This window comes from Stegostoma tigrinum, chromosome 6 (assembly GCF_030684315.1).
Source record: "Stegostoma tigrinum isolate sSteTig4 chromosome 6, sSteTig4.hap1, whole genome shotgun sequence".
NCBI lineage: Eukaryota > Metazoa > Chordata > Chondrichthyes > Orectolobiformes > Stegostomatidae > Stegostoma > Stegostoma tigrinum.
The window spans coordinates 98,418,093-98,435,169 of NC_081359.1; the positions used below are offsets into that span (position 1 = coordinate 98,418,093).

Genomic DNA, 17,077 nt, shown 5'->3' on the forward strand with positions numbered 1-17,077 from the left:
AAAAGCAGCCCACTTGATTGGCACCACATCGACAAACATGTACTCCCTCAACCAAGGACACTCAGTAACAGTAGTGTGTAATGTCTACAGACTACACTGCATTTCCTCAAGGCCCCTCAGACAGCACCTTCCAAATCCAGCCCTACTATCTCGAAGTACTTGGAAACTTCACCCCCTGCAAATTCCTCTTCAAGCAATTCACCACCCTGACCTGGAAATATATCGCTGTTCCTTCAGGGACATTGGGTCAAAATTTTCTTTTAGGGCATTATGTGGGTCTATCTACAGCACATGGACCACTGCAGCCCAAGGCAGGTGTCCACCACCAGCCTCTCGAGGGCAACTAGGGATGGGCAACAAATGGGAGGACCTGCTAGCAATGCCCATGTCCCCATAATTAATTATTTTTTTTTGAAGAGGGAGAACACACAGGCTGGATTGTGAGAAACCATTCTTGGGGATTGAGATCCTCACTTTTCCTAATATATAAAAATGTTCTAGAACTTTCTGCGCTAGGAACAATTTTCAAATTTGCAAAGGACATTGCTGCCAATCTAAGTAATTCACGTTCAACCCATATTTCAACCCCACAGTAAGTTTCAATTTCTGAAACATTGCTTGCATCGGCTTACGGCTCCTGGTGCCCTTTTGTACGTCATCATGGAATGGCAGCTCAGTTATTTGACTACACTCCTGGATCTTTCAAATTCAATTGCCTGCAAATGACTATTTCTCCATCTGCATCCCATCCTGCCTGAAATCCTTTTCGACCTTCAGCCCTGTCTTTCCCCACTGAAGCCAGTGGGAGCCAAGCGTCAGTGATTCTCCTTTTGCTAATATATCAATATAAAAATCCTGTAGCTCATCCAGGAGCCCTTGTGTTGCCTCAGGGTTATCCAAGCCTGTCATTGCCCCAGGGCTATGTGACAGGGTTTTCCTGCAAATAATTCAATCTTTTTCACTCTGCGGATTTTCATGACATCGTCATACAATCATAAGCACAGAAGAGGCACTTTGTTCCATCGAGTTTGTACTGCCAAAATATACCAGTCCCATTTTCCTGCATTAGGCCCATAGCCTTGAATGTTATGACTTGAAGTGCTCATGCAAGAGCTTTTAAGGGTTGTGTGGCTTCCCGTGTCCAAAGTATTGGCACTACACATTGCAACATACTTCCTGAATACTGATGTCTTACATGTTTCCCATCCTTCAAAGAGTTCCTGAAGACAACCTCAAATAGAAACAAAATACTGTGGATGCTGAAAAAAACACAGAAAATGCTGGAGAAACTCTGGGGTGTGTGGAGAGAAAAAAAGAATCCAAACAAAAAAAGAGCCATAGCAGACAAAAAACATGAACTTTGTTTTTCCAAGATAATGAAATGTGAGGCTGGATGAACACAGCAGGCCCAGCGGCATCTCAGGAGCAGTGTTCATCCAGCCTCACATTTTATTATCTTGGATTCTCCAGCATCTGCAGTTCCCATTTTCACTGATACAACTTTGTTTTTCCAGCGTGTTCTGTGTTAGTCTGAGAAGGGAATTTATTTGATCCTTTCTTTGGCTGTATCCTGTCAACCTTCACTACTTGTAGAATCCCTACAGTGCACAGAGTGGCCAGTTGGAACATCAAGTCCACATCAACCATTTGAAGAACATCCCACTCTTGCTGTATCCCAGTGTTTACCATGGCTAACACACCAAGCCTGCACGTCCTGGACACTGTGGAACAATTTAGTGTGGCCATCCTGCCGGACCTGCACAGCTGTGGAGTATGGGAAGAAACCTATACAGATACAGGGACAGCGTGCAAACTCCATACAGACAGTCACCTGAGGCAGGCATTGAACCCACGTCCCTGGCACTGTGAGGCAGCAGTGCAAACCATGGAGCCACTGTGCTGCCTTGGGTGGTTGATTTTGTCCTTTTGACGTATCCTGGGACAATTTGTAATGTTAAAGGCACTTAATCAATCCAAGTTGTCACTGCAGTTAGTCTAAACCTGGGCTGTTCTGTCTGTAGACTGCCCCAAACCAGAATGTGCAGTTGAAAACCTGGCATTGTGGTTCAAAACTGAATATTCCCATCCAAAAGAGGACTGTGTGAGCACAGCATTGAGTTTCTTGTCCAAAGCCATACTGTCCTGCCTTAAACTTGATTGTAGCAACTCCAATTGCCTGAAGCACATGGTGCTCATCTCAGGACCTGGGATTTCGGACCAGCAGAATTTTGGCGCAGTGATGCATTTATTATTTATACATTCTGCTTTATGAAGACATTCCTTTTGTCAAAATGCAATATATTTTATACTCAGGCGTGAATATTTTTAAGTAATGTGTTTCATCCTAAGTGTCTTTTTCTCTCTTGTTGTTGCAGGGATGGTTACAGCTGAGGTCTTTCAAAATATGCACAGCCCTGACATTAGGAGAAAAATGACTGAGGAATTTGATGAGGTGAAATAAGGTTTTTGAGATTGATTTGAAAACACGGTTTTCATCCTGTGCTGTATATTCAATCTTCTTCCACACATAAATTGTGGGATTTGAATGCTGTATAAGCATCAATTTCACACCAGGCAGGATGCATGCACAGAGTCAACAAATACGACAGCTTGTCGAGAGAGTTTTACAGGCTGACACAGCCAAAAGGTGTAGACGTGGTTTCCCCAGAACCTTTAACTGACTGTGTGTACAAAGTAGCAACAAAGCATAGAGCATACAGTCCCTTAAGTCTGATTTGCCAATCCATAAGATCAATGCCTGCTTCAACTCAACTTTCACGCCTGCTCCTCTTAATTCCCGACCAAAAACCTATCACCCGCAACTTTAACTGCTGAGCGGTGCAGAACTTAAAGATTGCTGAAAAGAGACACTATGTTGAAGGTTTTCACTGTGCATGCTTCAGGACTGATGAAGAAGAAAAGTTAAGACCAATATACAGAAGAGAATGCTGCTTGGTTGGACGACACTTGGCATGGTGATGCTGTAGGAATGGTTACTTGTCAATCTTAATCAGCTGAAACAAACGCAGATCAGGCAGGTAGACTCTGATTGGTGAGGGTGTTGCTATGGGGAGTACTACTCTTTTCTCATTGAAAAAGATGCAGTATATGGACAATATCATTTTGCCTAAAAGTACAGGGCCCTGTGTGTTCTTGTAGCATGCAGAAATGAATCATAATGCAAACCTGACTGGTGATATTGAATTGGTTTCTGGTGCAATTCTTAGCACAGCCAGGATCATTTAGTAAATGTTGTGCAATAGCAGAGCCATGTCGAATGTTGAACGAGGTATTCTGAGTTTTACAGGAACGGTCAGCGTGCTGCCCACTGCGCACTTTCAAATGGATGTCTTGTTTGATGTGGTCCACCAGTCATTGAGACATATGACCCACAAATATGGCATCACACTGGCACCAAAACTCACATACCACATTACTCATTTGTGTGGCATGTATCCTGTTAGTGTAGGAAATCATTTGCACCACTTTACTACAAAGTAGCAGTGCAATCTCAACTTTGAATACAAAAAAAAGAGAAAGAATGCACTTCTGCCTGGGAGAGGACATTCTCTGTATTTTCACAAATTGAGTTTGTTTAATATCAGAAGTGTCTGAATTAGGCCAGGCCCTCAAACCATAATGGAGAAAATTTATGAAGGTGGCTACGGTCAGGTGTAATTATTTCTGTCAATGCTTGTGAGAACAGGAAAAAGTATCACAAACAGCTGAACAAAGCCAGATAATACTTTGGTGCAAACCAGAAGCTTCTCCATTTTGATCCCTGGACTGTGATCACTCGAAATCAGAGGTCTAACATAAGCTTTGATGTTTCTGGGATCAGCATGAGGAAAGTGATAAAACATAGACAGTGCCCACATTCCTACGTGCTATTCAATGATGGGTGCAGTCTGTGTGACTGTCAGTTGCAGTGTACCTTCTATCCTTAAATAGTCACTTTGCATTCCATGTGGGTTTGTTTAGGAAGTGTGGCTGTATCGGCAAGCTGCCAGGAAATATAGAGCCAACCCCATGAGGAACAAAAGAATAAGAACAAAGGAGAACAACAGCACAGGACTAGGCCCTTTGGCCCTCCAAGCCTTTGGTGATCACCTTGCCTAACTAAACTAAAAAACAAACCCTCTGCCCTTTATTTGGTCTGTATCCCTCTATTCCCTCCCTATTCATGTGACCTTCTTAAATGTTCCTAATGTGCCTGCTTCTACCTCCTCCTCTGGCAGTACCTTCCAGGCCCCTACCACTCTCTGTGTGAAAAACTTTCCTCGCACATCTCCCTTAAACTTTCCACCTCTCACCTTGAACCTGTGTCCCCTTGTAGTTGAAACCTCAACCTCGGGAAAAAGCCTCTGACTATCCACCCTATCTATGCCTCTCATAATTTTGTAGACCTCTATCAGGTTTCCGCTCAGCTGCTGTCTTTCCAGTGAAAACAATCCTAGTTTTTTTAACCTTTCCTCATAGCCCGTGCCCTCAAGACTGGGCAACATCCTAGTGGACCTTCTCTGCACTGTCTCCAAATCGTCCACATCCTTCTGGTAATGTGGTGACCAAAACTGCACACAGTACTCCAAATGCAGCAAAACAAGGGTTTTATATACATGCAATATGCTTTGCCAACTCTTGTGCTCCATGCCCAGGCTGATAAAGGGCAGCATGCCATATGTCTTCTTAATCACCTTGGCTACCTGTGTTGTCACTTTTAGGGAACTGTGGACCTGCACGTCCAGATCCGTCTGTATGTTAATGTTCCTAAAGGTTCTGCCATTCACACTATGATTCATACCTAAATTTGATCCTCCAAAATGCATCACCTCACATTTGTCGGGATTAAACTCCATCTGCCATTTCTATGCCCAGGTCACCAATCTATCCATATCCTGTTGCATCCTTTCATAATCATCGGCCCTATCAATCTTTATGTCATCTGCAAACGTACTAATCAGGCCACCCACATTTTCCTCCAGTTCATTTATATATACTACAAACAACAGAGGACCTAAGACTGATCCCTGTAGAACACCACCATTTCTCAGTCTCCATTCTGAAGATCACCCTCCTACCGCTATCCTCTGTCTTCTATGACCAAACTAGTTTTGTATCCATCTAGCCAGCCCACCCAGAATCCCATGTGATTTTAGTTTTTGGACCAACCTGCCATGTGGGAATTTATCAAATGCCTTACGATAGTCCAGATAAACTACATCTACAGCTCTTCCCTCATCAATTACCTTTGTCTTCTCTTCAAAACTTCGATCAGGTTGATGAGACATGATCTTCTCCATACAAAACCATGCTGCCTGTCTCTAACTAGTCCATTTTTTTCCTAATGTCCATATATCTGTTCCTCAGTATCTTCTCCAAGAACTTCCCCAGCACAGATGCCAGGCTCACCCGGCTCACCCGGCTAAAATTTCCTGGATTATCCCTGCTTCCTTTCGTAAATGGGACCAACATTGGCTAATCTGCAGTCCTCTGGAACCTTGCCTGTGGTCAAAGAGGATGTGAAGATATCTGCTAATGCCCCAGCTATTTCTTCAGTTACCTCTCACAGTAACCTGGGATAGAACCCATCTGGCCCTGGGGTTTTGTCTACCTTAACGCAATTGAGGGTACCCAAAACTTCCTCATTCAATATATTGATATTCTCTAGAGCATGCACTCACTCAGCCCTGTTCTCAACATCAGTTATATCCTGCTTGGTGAATACTGATATCTAGTTACTGATAAAAGCTATCTGCTTTTTTCGAACATATGCATAAAAAGCCTTGGGATTCTCATTGACCCTGTTTACTAAAGACATTTCATGGCCCCTTTTCACCTTCCTAATTCTGTGTTTATGTTCCTTCCTAATTTCTCTACACACCTCAAGGGCTTTGTCACTTTGTAGCTGCCTAGACCTATTGTATGCTTCCTTTATCGTTTTGACTAGTCTTACAATTTCCCTTGTCACCCATGGTTCCTGAAACCCGCCATTCCAATCCTTCAGTTTTGCAGGGGCATGCATGCCCTGCACTTTAATCAAATGGGTCTTTGAAAGCCTTCTACATGCCAGATGTAGATTTGCCCTCAAATAACTGTCCCTAATTCCTATTCCAACATGAGAAAGCTGAGATAACAAGGTGTGAATTGGGAGGAACACAGCAGGTCGGGCAGCATCAGAGGAGCAGAAAAGCTGACGTTTTGGGCTGGGTCAGGTCCCTTTTACAGCTCCACACCTTTCTCATATTGTTAGCTGCTCTGCTGAAGGAGCTGATCAGCCTCTTTTCTTGAATCACTGCAGATGGGTGTGGTAGCTGTCCGGTCAGGTAGCCAATGAATTAGGGCTGCGGTGTCAACCTGCCCAGTGATTCATGCAAAATTCACTGCATTAATGTGGTGCAAAATTAGTGCAAATTTCAAAGCACTGCATTAAGGGTCCAGGCTTTTCCCAGTCCCAATCCCAGGTGGAGCTGGTAGTTATGGAGAAAGCGTGGAGCCAGCGGCCTGCCTGTGGATATTTTTTTCATTTGTGGTATGTGGGTGTTGCTGACCGTGCCAGCATTTCTTGCCCATCCCTGAAGAAGGGTCTGGGCCTGAAACGTCAGCCTTCCTGCTCCTCTGATGCTGCTTGGCCTGCTGTGTTCACCCAGCTCTACACCTTGTTATCCAGCATACTGCTGTAATCTGGAATTACGCGTGGGCCAGCAGATTTCCTTCCCCAAAGAACAGGTGGGTATTTTACAACGTTATGATCACAACTCCCAAGACTAACTTTGAATTCCAGACTTATTAATTCGTTGAATTTTAAACTCCACCTGTTGCCAAGGTGGGAGTTGAAGATGTATCCCCCCGAATGTACTTCTGTAGAGGACAAGACCAGCGTCGTTGCCGTATGCCACCATTCTCCCCTAACGAGTGGTCAGAGTTCACTGTAGGTGGAACACTTGGAGGTGTTCCGCAGATCTAATTTGGCACTATATTCTGTTGTTGCTTTAGTCATAGATTACAATATTGAATTGAGAAACTTGTACATTTTTGAAGACTGTTTGCAAGGATAACAGCGTTGGTCTTTTACAGAGTTCTTGAAATTGAGTTTTACCATTGTACCTTTTGCAGGCGACAGGCTTACAATACAAGAAGTTCATGGTCTACCCCTGGATCTTGAATGTTACCTGGCCGTTGGACCTGGTATTATTCAGTTTTCTTTACTTTAACAGTGATTGTGTATTCCCAATCCTGCGTAGTGTTCTTTTTCTAGTCTTGCCTATTCTTTGTGGAGAGAGGTGAACTCAACTGCAAATTCTTCCATAGCTGTGATTTCCCTCTCACTGTGTTTGACAGTGACCTCAACTGCATCTGACCTATCACCCGTGCTTCCCCCCCATCACTCACAGCAGCGTTATTGGGTCGTCCTTGTCCTCACTTTTCATTCCACCAACCCCCACATCTAAAGGATCATTCTCTGCCCGTTCAGACAACTCCAGAAGAATGCCACCACCAAACATATATCTTTCCCTCACTCCCCCATCTGCATTTCACAGGTACCATTCCTTCAGGGACACCCTGGTCCATTCCGCAATCACCAACATCACACCTCCTCCCCACAACACGTTCTCATGTAATTGCAGAACATGTAAAACTTACTCCTTCATCTCCTTCCTGCTCGCCACGTAAGGACCTAAACAGTCTTTCCAGGTGAAGGAGCATTTCATCAGTAGCTCCTCCAATTTGTGTTCGCTGCACCCGATGTGGTCAACTCTACATTGGAGCGACCAAACATGGAATACCTCCGCTCCGTGTGCAAGCATGACCCCAAACTTCCCGTAGCCAGTCATTTTAACACAGCGCCATCTTGTCTGTCCTCAGCATGCTGCAGTATTCCAGTGAGTCACAGCGCAAGTAGGCAGTTTACAACCTTCTGGGCTGAGTATTGAGTTCAGTGCCTTCAAATTGTGAACAGATTCCTTCCCTGACTTTTAGCTTGGCTTGTTACATTCTCTGTCACCATGTCATCTCTCCCCCCACCCTACTCCAGTCTGTCCTTTCCAGTCTGGCAGTTAGGCCCATCATTGTTCTGCCATTTGCACATTCTGATCACTTAATCTGAACTATCAATATCCTTTCTCCCCCAGCACCCTACACCCACTAACCCCACACCCCATCCCCAAACTATAAGCATAAATTCTGCCCCCCCCACACTTCACTTCAGCTCTGATGAGTCACCTAGACTCGAAATATTAGCTTGCTTTCTCTCCATGGATGCTGCCTCACCCGCTATGATCTTTCGTTTTCCGTCTTAAATTGAAGAAACAGGAAACGCTAGAAATGGTCAGGCAGCATTTGTGGAGACAGAGTTAACATTGTCAAGGTTGATGATGTCTCATCAGAACTGGAAACTATTCAGGGATTTTAAGCACACAGGTAGTGAAAAGGGGAGGGCTGGGAAAGGAAAGGATGGAAAGATGGGTCTAGAGAGGCTGTCAACGTCAACAGCAGAATCATCACCAGTAGCTGCTGTCTGAAGAATTGGGGCAAAATTTGAAGTCAATGTTAAGACCAGAAAGCTGCAAAGTGCCCTTGTGCTGAGCTCTGTTTCAGGATTGGCAGGAAATGAAATGCTGTTTTGGGGAGCTAGTACAGACACTAAGGGGTGAATGGCCTCCTTCTGACAGAGAACAGCATCTGGGATTCTGAATGTCAGAGGCTGACAGAGGAGAGGTCAGAGTGAGAGTGGGTGGTGGATTAAAAAGATGCTTCCAGAAGCTCAGGGTCAAGCATGGAGTCTTCAGAGTGAACTGAGGGGTGACCTTATAGAGGTTTAGAAAATAATGAGGGGTTTAGATAAGATGAGTGACAGGTGTCTTTCCCCTAGGTTGGGGCATTTCAAGACTAGAGAGCATATTTTTAAGGTAAGAGGGGAAAGATTTTAAAAAGTCCATGAGGGGAAGCTTTTATACACAGAGTGTTTCGTGTGTGGAATGAACCTCCAGAGGAAGTGGTGGATGCATATAGAGGTACAATGTTTCAAAGACGTTTGGATAAGTTCATGAATAAGAAATGTTTAGAGGCATATAGATCAAATGCAGGCAAGTGGGACTAGTTTAGTTTGGGCTAATGGTTGGCATGGACTGGTTTGACAGAAAGTCTGCTTCCGTGCTGCATGACTCTATGATACTATATTAAATAACAATAATTTAAGAAAAAGTGCATACGTGTTGATGCTTACCCTGGAAGAGCTGACTGGTTACTGAGAAGGGAGGCAGTGAGGAAAACAGTTGTTGCAACTCCTGCTATTGCATGGAAAAGCATTGCAGGAAACAGATGATGGGGTTGAAGAATGAAGCTGAGTGTCCCAGAGAGAATGGGATCTTTAGAATGCCAGAAGGAAAGGGAAAGGTGTGTTTGTTGGTGCCATCGTCTTAAAGATGTCAGAAATGAAAGAGGATGGTCTGTCGACTGCAGAATTTGGCTAGGGAACTCGGATCATTGGCGTGGATTGGGAAAAGATGAGTGAAAGTGTGGGGTGAAAAGGCAGACACAGTCAAGCATCTGGCAACCATGGCAGGGAGAATGCTCAACAAGAAGATAGATGCAATGGAGAAACTGGGAGAATGCAAGGGAGTCCTTACAGAAGAGGGTGGGAGAGAATGTTGACAAGAGATGATGGAAGTCAGTGGGTAATGGTAGACATTATTTGATGGCTTATTCCCAGAAATGGAGATGAAGAAGTCAAGGAAGGGAAGGGAACCATTCAAGGTGAGGAATATGAAAGTGAGGAAGAAATGACAATTGAAACCAAAGTTAATTACATTCCCTAGTTCAATAAAGATCAGGAAGTGGCAAAGACCATGTGTGGAATCAGCTTCCTGAGGAAGTGGTGGATGTGAGTACAGGTGTGGCATTTAAAAGATATTTGGATAAGTACATGAAAAAGAAACATTTGGAGAGATACGAGACAGGAGCATGCAGTTGGGACTAGTTTAGTTTGGGATTATGTTTGGCATAGACTGGTTGGACTGAAGGGTCTGTTTCTGTGCTGAAGGACTCTATGACTCTGTAACAAGGTAATCAATGCACTGGGCCGAAGAAGGAATGAAGAGGCCTTAAGTTGGACTAGAAACAAGAAATTTCCACATAACCCACTGACTACCACCTCTGAATGGATATTTTCTTGGAGATGTTTTAATATGGCCTCACATATTTAACAATCTTCTCTAGTCAAAGAGCTCTTTCCCTATTTTCAACTTTTCTGTCGTAAGAAATGTTCAATGAATGAACAAATGTATGTTTTCTCCTGGGCTTTAATACCCAAGAAATTAATCTTCAATTCCCAGAGAATCTAACAACAGCAGCAACTGATACTTAAATAGCACCTTTTATCAGAGGTAGGCATCCCGAGGTACCTCAGAAGTGCAGTCATTAAAATTTGAAACTGAGTCACATGGGGAAGTGTTGGAAGCTGAGATATGTCTTAACAGACACCTTGAATAGGGAAAATGAAAGGGTGCAGTGCAGAGATTAATGGAGTGGGTGGCAGAATCTTGAGTTTAGGTGGTGGACACATCCACCAAAGGTCAATTGATAGTAGACTGGGAGACATTTACAATCAAGGCACTTACAGACTGGGATTGCGTGTAGGACAATGAAGGTGGGACAATCTTGGTGTCTTGGTAACCCTAACTGAATCACCATTTGGTCAGGATTCTCTTGCTCTCTTTCTAGGACAGTGGAGATTACCCTCTTACGATGTCAGGGCCCTATTGGAAGAAATTCAAGTCCAATTTCTGTGAGTTTCTCTCTCTGCTGATTCAGCATTGCCAGTACACCATCATACATGATGAATACCTAATGGATACAGTGATCTCCCTGTTGACTGGGCTCTCAGACTCCCATGTGCGAGCCTTCCGGCACACCAGCACACTTGCAGGTGAGAATAGTGCAAATTGATAGACCAGTGAGTCAAAGGTTAAGGTGGGGGAGGGTGGAATCAGGAATGGGTGCTGTTCAGACAGGAAAGTGGAGACGAGATCTCAATCAGCTCAACCATGACCTTACTGATTGGTGGAGTTTGGAAGAGTGTAGAGGAGCAGGAGCAGGCCACAATTCTGTATCACAAACTGGGAAAATGCCTAAGAATAATTGAGCCAAAGAGGTAAAGGATCAAGACTTTGCATGATGATCGTTGCACAACTTCAGAGCTAGTAATATTTGCCGTAGACCAGGACACCCTGGCTAGGTTTACAAATAACATACCCTGCTGGGGCATTGGCTGGATAAAGGAGCATGAAAATCTGATGGGCAACATTATGTACTGCCTCCTAAAGTGGGAACCCAATCCTTAACCCAATTCTAAGGGGCCCAACTACTGCACAGCAATGTGAACAGCAAAGCATGGATTTATCCTGTCTTTGTGCATTGTGCAACATGTATATTTTTTGTTTTATTTGTAAATGCAATCTTGAGATGTGGGTGTCAATGACAGGGATGACATTGTTTTGCCCCTTCTCAGTTGAGACATTAGTGGCCAGCTTCCTGCTCCTTGAACATGCTGCACATGGAGGGGTCAGCTAAATTGTGTGTACTATCTCCACAATTTATGGTGTTAAGCCTTGGAACTGGTAGAGGTGACCATGGAGCCGGCAGACTGGATCTCCGAACTTTTGCAACCAAATGTTTAGGGTATCTTGTTGTGGCAGTGTGATATTTATGGAGAGATAGAAGGATCAATAATAGTGTGACATATGGGACCTTTCCTTCAATCCTACTCGCTTCCCATTTCTGCTGAAGGTGATTTCTCCTGGACCTCTTGTGCCTTTTCCATCTCTGATCTCTTCCACATCTCCCAATTCCTTTCACTTTATGTATAATCCATGCGATGTGGCTGTCACTGGTCAGATCAGCATTTATTGTAAGAATTGACCCATTTACTGTGGGTCTGGAGTCACATGTAGGCTAGAGCAGGTAAGGATGGCAGATTTCTTTCCCTAAAGGCACACATGTAAATCAGATGGGTTTTCTTCCTGTCAAATTCTAGATTTTTGTTGAATTCAAATTCCATCATCTGTCATTGCAGCATTTGAAAATGGGTCTCCAGAACATTACCTTTGTCTCTGGGTTAATAGTTGAAACTCTTGGGGAGGGAATGGTCCGATGGTATTAGAAACCTAATGATGACTATGACCCCATTGTTGGAAAAACACATCTAGTTCACTCATGTCCTTTAGGGAAGGAAACTGCCATCCTTACCTGGTCTGGCCTACATGTGACTCCAGACCCACAGCAATGTGGTTGACTCTGAACTGCACCCTGTGCAATTAGGGATGGACAATAAATGCCGCCTGGTCAGCAAAGTCCTTATCCCGTGAATGAATAAAGAAAATAATGCCACTAGACCATCGGCAGCCCCTAGATCTTAGCTGCCAACACCACGTGCTCTGGAAATCCCGCCGTAAACCTTGACAACCCTCCAACTGGCTAGTTAAAGGCAAGGTGTTAGTCATAGAGGACATCACTGTAAATACATGGAGTGAAATTTAACTGCCCCTGACTCGTCACCCCCAGGAGTCAACAGGTGGGGAAAGAGGCCATAAAAGAGTTGGCATGGCAGTGCCACTGACCCCCTGCTACTACTGGTATTTTACCTGTGGCGGGAAAAGTGTTGGGCACCCTGCTTGACCTTGTGCTAATTGAAGACCTTAAATATCTGAATAATGGTGATTTAAATGCCTCCTCTCACACGGGGTAGTGTTGGCACTCCTTAGTGACCTGTCTACCATTTTGCAGGCAGCGGAGATTCTGTGCCCGATGGAGTCCATTCCCTAGTGGGACACCACACGACCGCTTCACCTATTTCCTTCCTGATGCGACGTCCACTCATTCATCTCAATGGGACATGCCAATAGCTCTCCAGATCCGTGGCTTTGGGAGGTGAGCTGCAGTGCCAGCAGTGGCCTCTGCTCCCAGTGGCGCTGCTGGGATTAAGAGAGCGGCAAGCTTTGTGTTTGTGTGGGATGAGGGAGGTTCCTTGAGATCTGCCCTGAGCCAATCAACAGCCAAAGGTTGTGAAAGGGCTATGACTGCGATGCGGCCAATGGAATGCAGGCTTGTTTCCAATTTTCAGCTTTCAACTCCTGCGTGGAAAGTTCCACTCAAATATTCTGGGCAACATTTTACCTTTCCACAACAGAATAACCTATTGTCTGCATGGATGACGTTGTGAGAGCTTGTGCTGGGGTGTATTTATCAGGAAACTTCTATTTCTATTCCCCTGAAGCTATGAAACTCATGACAGCCTTAATCAACGTGACTCTGAGTTTGAGAGTCCAGTTGCAAAATTCTCAGCGACAGTGTGAAGTTGAGATGTTTGACAAAAGACCCAGTAGGAGGCTGGAAACATTCTTGCAGAAAAAAAACGAGGTAAGCTGACAGCTTCTACTTCCCCATTTCCATGCCGAAATCCAGCAGAATGCCCTCTCTGATACTTTAAAGAAATGATTCTCAAGATTCCGGCAAGGCCAGATTTACTGCCCATTTCTTGTTAACCTGCGAAGATAAAGGTCTCAAGCCACTACATTTTATGAGGGTGTGGTCAAGAGTCTTTAACCTGATTGAGCACTGATGAGTATCATCTGTTTTTGAACACCACCTCCCCTCTCACCTGAAGGGCAATTGAGGAGAAGTTTCTAGAATTAGATTCTCAACTTTTCTTAGCAACTCTCACTGATTGAGAAGAGTTGGAAAGAAAAAGGGTAACTGTGGCTGTTGAACAGAGAGAGGGGCTTTGAGGGAACTCCTTGGCATTTAGGCTCTGCTGAAGAGGCCTTTAAATTCATGATGGTTGGACAGAGTGGAACGTTAATAGCTGAAGAGTTGACAACCAGAAGGTGCAAGTCCATAATGATCATTAAAGAATCAAATGTAACGCGGGGAAAACCTTGTAAATGCAACAAGGAATGCACTGCCTGTTAGACAGGGGGATATGGAGCTAATAAGATCCTCCAGAAATGAACTGAAGACATTTGGCATTCTTGTGTTTGTCCTGATGAGTGCACAACAAAAGCTTCATCAACATGCCTCTCTTTTCATGAATATAGGAAGGAGTTGGCTAAATAATTGAAGGAGAAAGGAATGGAGCATGCAGGGAAAGGGAACTAACTGGATTGCTGTCAAAAAGAGCTGATACTGAGTAGATGGGATGACTACTCTTTTTTTTTTAAAATTCATACATGGGGTAAGGGCCTTGCTGGTTAGGCCAGCATTTATTGCCCATCTTTAATTACCCAGAAGACAGTTAGGAGTCAGCCGCATTACCATGGGTCTGGAGTTACGTGTAGACCACACCAGGTAGGGCCAGCAGTTTCTTTCCCTGTCTGTACTGCTCTATGATTCTAAATGAAGCAACCACTTGATTTGTCAGGCTGCTAGGATACTGATTAATTAGGATAAATATATGCCTGTAACGACATTTTCTTTTTAAAGGCTATAACAAGTAGTAAAGAGTCTGGTGCCATTTTCTTTTCAGATTATAGAAAAGCTGGAAAACATCGAAAATCTGATGAATGCAATTTTCAAAGGAATCTTCCTTCACAGATACCGGTAATGTTACCTCTGTCGTTACAACCTGGTGTAAAAGAGACTTTTGTAGCTCTTGAGTTTCCATTTCTATTTATCCTAGGAAGACTACTTTTGGGGATTTTTCAGCAGATCAGACACAGGGGTTCTGTTGCTATCCAGTTTTCTGGAGACAGTTCATTGGCAGAACTTCAGGGGTAGATTCGAATGGCCTATAGAGTGCACTTTGGTAATGACAGTGGGAAGCCAAGTGGAAGTGAAGTTTAAAGGGCAAGGGGTAATGAAAGGATGTGTCAAAATAGGGAGGGACAAGAGTTCTAAAAACCATTAGGAAAGTCGCAAAATGTCAGTTTTGGGATATGTAGCACTTAGATGGAGCGTAAAATAAAGAGGCGTACAAAAATGAAGGAATGACAAATCTAAGGATCATAGGTCTGTGGACAAATAATGGAGTGGTTCAACACACCATTTCCTGTTTAAATGCTCCTGAAGTGGAGGAGGCACTGCAGGAGGCTGTTATCAAGATGATAACTATCTCTGAAAATGTGACACCAGGCCTCTTGAGGATATACTAGATGACTAAAAGCTGGGTCAAAGAGACTTAAGATGTGTCTTAAAGGAGGAGGTCAAGCGAGAAGGACTCTGATGTTTAGGGAGGGAATTCCTGAGCTTAAACTCTGAGGCAGCTGAAGAACCACCTATGAGGGTGGAGTATTTAAAATTAGAGATGTTCAACAGGCTAGAAAGAGATGAGTGCAGACAATTTGGAGGTTTGTGGAGCTGACAGAGATAGGGAGGGGGTGAAGCCATTGAGAAACTTAAAATCAGAATGAAAATTTTCAACCAAATATGTTGCCGAACTGGGAGCCTATTTGGGTCAGTGATCACAGGGCAGCAGGTTCACAGAACTTGTTGCAAGTTAGGGAGTGGACCTTAGAGTTTCTGATGCGATTATGTTCACAGTGGAAGCAAATTACTGTGGATGCTGGAATCTGTATTGAAAACAATAAATGATGGAGATCACAGCGAGTCAGGCAGCATCTGTGGAGCGAGAGCAAGCTAATGTTTCAAGTCTAGGTGACTCCTCGTCAGAGCTGAAGTGAAGTGTGGAGGGAACAGCATTTATGCTTATAGTTTGGGGAGGGGGTGCGGGGGTAGTGGGTATAGGGTGCTGGGGGAGAAAGGATGTTGATAGTTCAGAATAAGTGATCAGAATGTACAAATGGCAGAACATTGATGTGTCTAACTGCCAAAGCGAAAGGACAGACAGTCCCACCAGGGTGGGGGGTAGGGGCGAGAGGACTCGGTGACAGAGAATCTAACAAGTAAAGCTAAAAGAAAGAGAAGGAATGGGAGATAATGGGAACTGCAGATGCTGTAGAATCCAAGATAATAAAATGTGAGGCTGGATGAACACAACAGGCCCAGCAGCATCTCAGGAGCACAAAAGCTGAAGTTTCAGGCCTAGACGCTTCATCAGAGAGGGGGATGGGGTGAGGGAACTGGAATAAATAGGGAGAGAAGGGGAGGCGGACTGAAGATGGAGAGAAAACAAGATAGGTAGGGAGGGGGATAGGTCAGTCCAGGGAAGACGGACAGGTCAAGGAGGCGGGATGAGGTTAGTAGGTAGGAAATGGAGGTGTGGCTTGAGGTGGGAGGAAGGGATGGGTGAGAGGAAGAACACGTTAAGGAAGCGGAGACAGGCTGGACTGGTTTTGGGATGCAGTGGGGGGGGAGGGGAAGAACTGGGCTGGTTTTGGGATGCATTGGATTTAAATCTCCCCTTCCCCCCCACTGCATCCCAAAACCAGCCCAGTTCTTCCCCTCCCCCCACTGCATCACAAAACCAGCTCCGCTCGACCCCTCCCCCCACTGCATCCCAAAACCAGCCCAGCCTGTCTCCGCTTCCTTAACGTGTTCTTCCTCTCACCGATCCCTTCTTCCCACCTCAAGCCGCACCTCCATTTCCTACCTACCACCTCATCTCGCCTCCTTGACCTGTCCGTCTTCCCTGGACTGGCCTATCCCCTCCCTACCTCCCCACCTATACTCTCCTCTCCACCTATCTTCTTTTCTCTCCATCTTCAGTCCACCTCCCCCTCTCTCCCTATTTATTCCAGTTCCCTCTCCCCATCCCCCTCTCTGATGAAGGGTCTAGGCCTGAAACATCAGCTTTTGTGCTCCTGAGATGCTGCTTGGCCTGCTGTGTTCATCCAGCTCCACACTTTGTTATCTGAGAACGAATAGGAGTTGGTTCACAATTCGAAGGTGTTGAACTAAATATTAAGTCCCTTTATTGCTGCTGACATGGCTTGCTTCTTACATTGCAGTGATTTCCCACCCACTATGCTTGACAGGGCCCTCAACTGCTTCTGACCTATCACTCGTGCTTCTGCCCCTGCCCCTTCTCATCACTCGCAGCAGGGTGATCGGGTCCCTCTTGTCCTCAGTTTTCAGCCCACCCGCCTCCACATTCAAAGGATCATTCTCTGCCATTTCAGACAACTCC

General features: G+C 44.7%; 1 protein-coding gene across 2 annotated transcripts in view; it reads left to right on the top strand.

Moving 5' to 3' along the window:
- si:ch211-269e2.1 (cohesin subunit SA-2) overlaps positions 1-17,077 on the top strand; it is a 153,469-nt gene that overhangs the window by 34,078 nt on the left and 102,314 nt on the right. For both annotated transcript variants that reach the window (XM_059646791.1, XM_059646790.1), the window contains exons 6-10: positions 2,376-2,452; positions 7,114-7,185; positions 10,720-10,924; positions 13,271-13,413; positions 14,519-14,592. In XM_059646791.1, the coding sequence (XP_059502774.1) occupies positions 2,376-2,452; positions 7,114-7,185; positions 10,720-10,924; positions 13,271-13,413; positions 14,519-14,592 (571 nt within the window). The remainder of the gene's footprint in view (positions 1-2,375; positions 2,453-7,113; positions 7,186-10,719; positions 10,925-13,270; positions 13,414-14,518; positions 14,593-17,077) is intronic.